Source organism: Lactuca saligna, chromosome 6 (assembly GCF_052625555.1).
Source record: "Lactuca saligna cultivar CGN05327 chromosome 6, ASM5262555v1, whole genome shotgun sequence".
NCBI lineage: Eukaryota > Viridiplantae > Streptophyta > Magnoliopsida > Asterales > Asteraceae > Lactuca > Lactuca saligna.
Genome location: NC_136422.1, coordinates 13,061,872 through 13,069,346, shown reverse-complemented (window position 1 = coordinate 13,069,346; position 7,475 = coordinate 13,061,872). Strand labels below are relative to the sequence as shown.

At 35.6% G+C, this 7,475-nt stretch overlaps 1 protein-coding gene across 3 annotated transcripts; it reads left to right on the top strand.

Annotated features, from left to right (window-relative positions):
* The first annotated feature begins 337 nt into the window (after positions 1–337).
* LOC145000016 (SPOC domain / Transcription elongation factor S-II protein) lies at positions 338–7,006 on the top strand. 3 transcript variants are annotated; one of them, XM_078959156.1, is made up of 6 exons: positions 338–490; positions 1,576–2,082; positions 2,796–4,494; positions 5,160–5,280; positions 5,812–5,871; positions 5,952–7,006. In XM_078959156.1, the coding sequence occupies exons 3-6, from the start codon at positions 2,858–2,860 to the stop codon at positions 6,879–6,881; spliced, it is 2,748 nt and encodes a 915-aa protein (XP_078815282.1). In that variant the 5' UTR covers positions 338–490; positions 1,576–2,082; positions 2,796–2,857; the 3' UTR covers positions 6,882–7,006. The 3 variants fall into 3 exon arrangements, with proteins under 3 accessions (XP_078815282.1, XP_078815283.1, XP_078815284.1); XM_078959157.1 differs by having other exon boundaries at positions 1,576–2,187; XM_078959158.1 differs by lacking the exon at positions 1,576–2,082.
* The last annotated feature ends 469 nt before the right edge of the window (positions 7,007–7,475 follow it).

The window sequence follows — 7,475 nt, the reverse complement described above, 5'->3', positions numbered from 1 at the left end:
TTTATTGTTATCAACTCGAGGATATAAAAATGATTTTTTTTTTCTTCTCTATTTTATTTTACCTTTCTTTCTTCCTATTTTGTTATTTAACAAAAACCTAAAAACGGTTTAATTTTTATTTTAACATAATTTAAATTTTAATTTATTTATAACTCCGTATCACCGTAGGACTTCAAAGTTTATATTATAATACTAAAAATATTTTTATTCATAAATTAAAAAAATTAAATTAATTGTAATAAGCCCAAGTGTTTGAAAAGTTGCAAGATAAGATGATAACAGTGGGCTCACCGCCAAATTCGGCCCCAAATCTGTTCTATAAATGCAATGCATACACGTCTCATCTCTCGGAAGTTTTTGCTCTTGTGTATGTTAACGTTTTTTTTCTAGGGTTAACGTTTCACTGTAATCTTTCTCTATCTTCTCCATCTATGGATTAGGGCACGTCTCGCTCATAAATTTCAACTCAATCCGCGTATTTTCATTTCAGGTGAGCGTCTCTTGTTTATTATGGCCTAATATCTATGTGGATTTATTTGTTTTGTGATTGTTTGATTGATGATTGTATGCGAATTTTCTTAAACTTACTTGTTTTTTCGTCGACGGTTGTTTTAGCGTAGAAAGATTTGGGTTTTGTTTCTGAATTCGTCGTTGATAGGAGTTTGTATTAGGGCTTTAAGTGAATTAATATTTGTTCCGTTGGAAAGTTGTATTTTGATGTGTGAAAATTGGGACCTTTTGTTTAGGCTTTTACGGTGGTTTTTATTATATTTGCTTGAGTTCACATTAAAGCTTTTATTGGTTGCTAGCGTCAAGGGGATTTGGGAATGGAATCCAGGAGATGCAAGTTTTTAATTTCGATTTCAAGATCAGTATTTGGTTTCTTATGATTAACGCTAATTTTATCGAGGGGATAATTCATAAACTGTTTTCTTGTTTAGTAAATTGTAACCTGTTAGTGTTGCATATCCATGTAGGTTTTGACGTTCATTAGAGTTTCGATGACTTCTATATCCTCACCCAAAATAAATAAATACATAAACAATCAACAACTGAAAGATTCATCTATATTATTATTGTTAGATAAGTGTCTTGTAACTACTTTTTTCTTATGAAAAAGTTATTATTAATGAAGAAATGTTCCTACACCTGTATGAGGTACTCGCTGGTCACATTGATGTGAGGTCTTTGTAGTGGTTTGCTTGTGCATTGATTTTATATCTTAATCATCCATGTTTCTCTCTCTCTCTCTCTCTCTCTCCATTTTTCCTTGGGTTACCTTACACCTGCTCTTCATATCTGTTTCTCTGTTGATCTATATTAATGTTATCAAGCAATGATTGGCATGGAGCTGGCAAGCTTATGATCCGGAAATGGGATGTATCAACTAATTTAAAACAAGATTTGAGAAATTTTATCTTTTTACAATCGATAGTGATTAATATGACTTGTTTTTCTAGTGGAAAAAGATAGTTTGGACTAATTAATAACAAGATACGAGAGGTTCATATGTTTTATTTGGGCAAAAATGATCCAGTGCTGTGCCCTAACCTCCTGAAATTGTTAATGTTTCAGTTGCTTTGGTGTATAATTAGCATAACTGGATGATTTCTCTCTTGCCATTGGTCAAGGCATTTCCCATGAGCTTCGCAGTATCTGGTGTTCAATTGGTTTAAAAATCACTTCATCTGAAGTCGGAGGGTCATATCAGCTACAACTGATATTTTGAACTTGTTATGCCCAAAGTTCTTACTTTTTGTTGTAGTTTAGGATGCTGTTTATGTAATTTTGATGTAAATTTTCTTGCATAGAGCTTTCGTGTTCCAACTTCAGGAGTGTTTACCACAAGAATCTGATTCTTCATGGTGCTTTTTGATCATTTTACACCACTAAATTGATGGGGATGTGAACCAAATGGCATAGCAAGAAGATCTTATCTGCATATCCAGTCTTTAGGCCAAGGGATGATGTGGCATTAATAAAACATAGCAGCAGATGGTGGAGTATCTGTTAAGGGGTTCTGGAAAGCTGTTGGAAGTTCTGACTATTAACATTTGTGGATGTATTTAGGATCCAGTCAAGGTCATTATTCATAATAACACCATTAGTACTCTCCAAAACCACCTCCCTCCACTCGTAACAAATAGAAAATTAGAGAAAGATTACATTTACTCCTTTTGGATAAGGGTATCTTCGTCTTTTAACCCTTTTTCACAAATTTGCTTTCTGTAATGTCTAAGAAGGAAAATCTGAAATGAACACATTTTTTACAAGATAGAGATCTATAGATGATGTACGAACATGCATGATTTAAATTTGACACAAGAATTAGAAAACTACAAGATTATTCTTTCCAAGATTGTTTTCCACAATATTTTGAAACCAGTTTTTGTCAATTTCAACTGATAACTGGATCAAGTAAGAACATCAAAATCAAGCTGTTCAAAATGAGATGGGAAAGAACTGATATAACTATCATTCGAATATGGAGTAGCTTGTAACATACATGAGGTTGATAGTTGACTTAATAGTGATTTCTCCTTAAGGGTTTTCCAGCAACTAATCAAATTATCAATGCAGAAGCAGAGTCATATGTTGATATTATACAATGTTTTGGGCATTCTTGAACTTCCTTGCTATATGTGTCTTATGTATATGGTCTAGGTGCTAAATATATGTGGGGTTCATTAAGTTGTCTAGTCATCTTGTATTTGCACTATTTTGAGTTTTATATCATATGATAAACATTACCTGAGTGAAGTTTCTCATATCCCTGAATTCTTTTTGTATTGTAGACTATAATCCTGGATGTTAATGGGGTGTGCTGGATAAGCTTTTATCATCAAGTCCAGTAGACATGAGCAGCATTGCATCTCAGCCATTATCAACACCTCTTCAAATGGAACCTGTTTCCAATCAAGACTCATCACTTAGTGTAGGCCAACAGAAGCCATTATTACCTTCAAAGAGGAAAGCTACAGCAGAATCTTTCTCCAATAATCCCTTACCTCTTCATTCATCAATTCCAAACAAACGTGTAGTTCAAATAGATGCTCATGTAAATTCAAGTTCACCTCGTGTGTCACCACTCTCTGTGAACAAGAAACAAACGCAAGTACAAACCACGGCTAATGGTCAACCGAATAAAAGAATGATGAGAAATGAGTCAATGTCAAATAAAACCGTGTCTCCAAGGGTACAAATGTCAAAGAGCAAGACTGCACCACAGGAAGTGTCACCAAAAGTTCAAAGTGAGTCATATGTACGTGCAAAAATGAGGGAAACTTTAGCTGCTGCTTTGTCTGTTGGCATTCAGAACAAAGAGGAACTTTCTAATGATGATAAGAATGTGGGCCCTCAGTCTACACCTACTGCTGATGTGGCCATCAAGGAGACAAGTGAGGGACAAAAGCCTCAGTATAACTATGTGATGCCTGACACTGATGGTTCATTTGGGGACACCTTTTTTGTGAAAGATGAGCTTCTGCAGGGAAATGGGCTATCATGGGCATGGGATATGGAAGTAGATGAAAAGTCAACTTCAGTGCCAATTGGTCAACAGGGTCAAGGTGATGAAAATGGAAATGGTAATGGTGTTGAAGAGGTGATTGATTCTCCTCAAGAATTGGGTTTGAAGATTGAAGGTGAACTGTTTAAGCTTTTTGGAGGTGTGAATAAGAAGTATAAAGAAAAGGGTAGGTCTTTGATGTTCAATTTAAAAGACCGAAGTAACCCTGAGCTTAGAGAGAAAGTTTTATCGGGTAAAATCTCTCCTGAAAGATTGTGTTCAATGACACCAGAGGAACTTGCTTCTAAGGAGCTTTCGGAATGGCGAATGGCAAAAGCAGAGGAATTGGATAAAATGATAGTATTACCTGATTCCGATGTTGATATGAGGCGTTTGGTTAAAAAAACACATAAGGGTGAGTATCAGGTGGTTGACTTTGAACAAGATGATGGTATTTCTGTTGAGGTGGCTGTAGGGTCAACCTCTATGGCTACTCAGTTTAGACCAAAGAAAAAGAAAGTGGAATCTGATGGTCAACAAGTCAAAGGTGAAGAAGTGAAAGAAGGAGAGGAGACAGGTAATCGGGTTACTGTTTCTACAGAGGGGACTGATTTCATGCAAGAGTTGATTGTGGAAGAGTTTAAAGATGAGGGATTCTTGCCACCAATTGTTTCATTGGATGAGTTTATGGAATCTCTTGATACTGAGCCTCCATTTGAAAACTTAAGTGTAGATGGTAAGGAAACGAAGGGTGCTGGTGTCTCAGATAAGAAGGACAAAAAAGAAACTGGTAATGAGAAGGTGTCTTCGGGGCCCACTTCTGCTGAGGTGGAAGCACGCGTGGAGTTGTCAAGTGTGAAAAGTGGGGAGACTTCTGTAGAGAGAAAAGTTTTGGCTTCTAGTGTAGCTATTGGTGAATGTTTATGGGAAGGTGACCTCCAGCTCAGCATCTCTTCTTCAGTGTCTGTTATGGGACTGTTCAGAAGGTATGTCTGCCAAGCTGTTTGTTTTAAATTCTTAATGATGAGAAATTTGTCAAGATTTATACGGGTCTGTTTGGTTGGATGGAATGGAATGATTACATTGTATTGTCATGGTATTTATATATTTGGATATAGTATTTATTCACAGTTTAAAAAAAAATAGATAATAGTATTGAGTTTATTTCCACTTTAGATATTAATGAATGAAATTTTTTGAATTTATTATTTATAGTAGTAAAAGAATAACATATAACAAAATCTCGTTAAAGCTTTGAATATTTTAGTAAATAGATATTTTATTTTATTTTCTTAAATAAATTAAAGCTGTTAACTTTTTTGAAAGATGTATGTTATTAAACGTTACACTGAAATGGGAATAATAAGTACTGTGTGATTGATAGTCAAATGTAAACCTTAAGAATGGTCCATTCCATTACACTAAACAAATGCCTTTTCTTTTTCTTCATTCCAATGGATGAACCATTCCATTCCATTTGTTCTCTGATTCCATCACTAGAATGATTTAACCATTCTGTTTGGTCTGTGTGAATGTCTAAATTGCTGGATGGATTTTCATGTATAAAAAAGTATTAGGTTATGTTTATAAACTGAATGGCGTGCATATACAGTTACATTTATCTAATATTTTATTTTTTTTATTTTAATAGTGGTGAAAAAACATCAACAAAAGAGTGGCCTGGATCTATTGAGATCAAGGGCAGAGTGAGACTGGAAGCATTTGAGAAATTCCTTCAACAACTCCCCATGTCAAGAAGCCGTGCTGTCATGGTATACTTATGCTACCAACTACCAAGTCATCTTGTTGCTTTTCATTGCAACTACATAGCTGATGATATCACTCAATTATCCATGCAACAATTTGTACAGCATATTATTATTATTTTTGTTATTACACCATTTTGGAATAATAAACCCTTAAATTTGACACTACAACATTTTTCAACTTTGTTTCCCCTTTGATGGTGTTGTGTGGTGTATACATTTACTTTTCCATGGTATGAGATCAAAACTAGTTGAAAAAAAATATTATTTTTTTTAATTTGTGTACAAAAAAGAATGTGGTTGACAAGAAATCCTAAAATATTTTCGCTACATAAAACTGTCAAACTACAATGAGATGAGACTATTTATTAATTTGGGTGTTTAAAGTATAACCAAAAAACCCATAAAAATTTTATTATCCGCATATTCGGAATAATTTTTTTAAAGCAAATGGCATTGATCAACTAAAGAAACCAATTATTGAAAGTTGCTTGTAGCCATGGAATCATATTAATGAAACTATACACTCTTTTGCAGGTTGTACACTTCAACCTGAAGGATAATTCTCCAGAGTTCCACAGAGCCAGTCTTTCTGAGGTGAGTTTATCAAAGAGGGTATTTTGGTCTTTTTACAGTGTGGCATCTTTTTAAATTTTTGTATACATTGATTGTTGCAGTCTATGGATTCATATGTAGCAGAAGAAAGAGTAGGATTTGGTGAACCAATTCCAGGAACCGAAGTCTATTTCTGTACACCGCATAAAAGAATCACAGAAATGCTGAGCAGACTGCTCTCCAAAGACCAGACCGATATACAAAAGTCAACAGACAACGGGCTCATCGGCGTGGTGGTCTGGCGCAGACCTCAGCCTGCTGCCGCCACGTTGCCGCCTCACCATAAACACCATAGAAAAAACACTCTCTCATCTAGAAGACAAGAAACTATCAACACCATTACAAATTCAAAACCGTTGCATCCACCACCACCTCCACCACCAGATCATGGTGGTGATGATGATGATGATGATGATGAGGACGATGATATTCCACCGGGATTCGGTCCTGGAGTTGTTGCCCGGGATGAGGATGACCTGCCCGAGTTTAATTTTTCCGGCGGCAGTGGCGGGTCAAATTCAAATTCTGCCCAGCTTTCAAGAATGGTTCAGTCTAATAATACTCCTAGGCCTGTAGCTCATATGAGACATCTTGTTCATGAATATGGTCAAACTGGAAATAATAATAATAACAATAATAATAATAATAGCATTAATAATAGTGGTAATAATAATAATAGTAATCATACACATTGGAATGGAAATAGACCTTGGAATCGTGATGAGGATGATGATATACCGGAATGGCAACCACAACCGCAACAGCAACTCCAAATCCATCATCAAGGTGAATTGCCTAACCATATGGTCAACCAAGTTAGACCCATGATGGGACCACCTGTTATGCATGTACGACCACCACCTAATTTGATGCAAAATGTATGGGTGCAACCGCCTGGCCCTCATGCTCTTCTGCCTAATGCCGCCGCCATGCCAGCTCGGCTTTATGGTGGGCAGTGGCGGCCGGAGGAGCCAAGGGGTAGAGGTTTTTGATTGTTGTAGATAGTTAGCTTAGGTTTAGCTTTGCTTTTTCTGTTTTGTGGTAGTTGAGTTTTGTAACATTTTACTTTGTGTACTTGAAATAATGTTTAGTATATTATGCTAATCATTTAGGATCTCTTATTGTATTGTATTGGGCTTTCGTTGGATGGTTGAGATTTTTTTTCTACGTTTTCAACTCTTGTGTTGCAAATCAACCCGACACTTATTTCTCATCTTAGATAAAATGGATTGTTTTATGATCCAGAAGTTGATGTAAGATTATGGTCATTGCTTATATACGAACCAAGATAAAACCTAGTGGTATTTTAGTGTCTCTTAACTTAGATGGCTCTAGTCTTGATGTAGTTAGGAGCATATTGGAGGGTGCATGACTCATCACAAGTCAACACCGATAATATGATATAACTCCAAATTCACCCTTTGATAAAAGGGGTATTCATATTAATTTCCTGTTTTGCAATTTCTAAGGTCTACATGATATTTTTGCAAAGTATAGTACACAAGGTTCGCCAATTTTGTGTTCTTAATCATTACGTTATGCCAAAAATCAATCCCTTCATCCCCAAATATGGGAATCCATAGCTT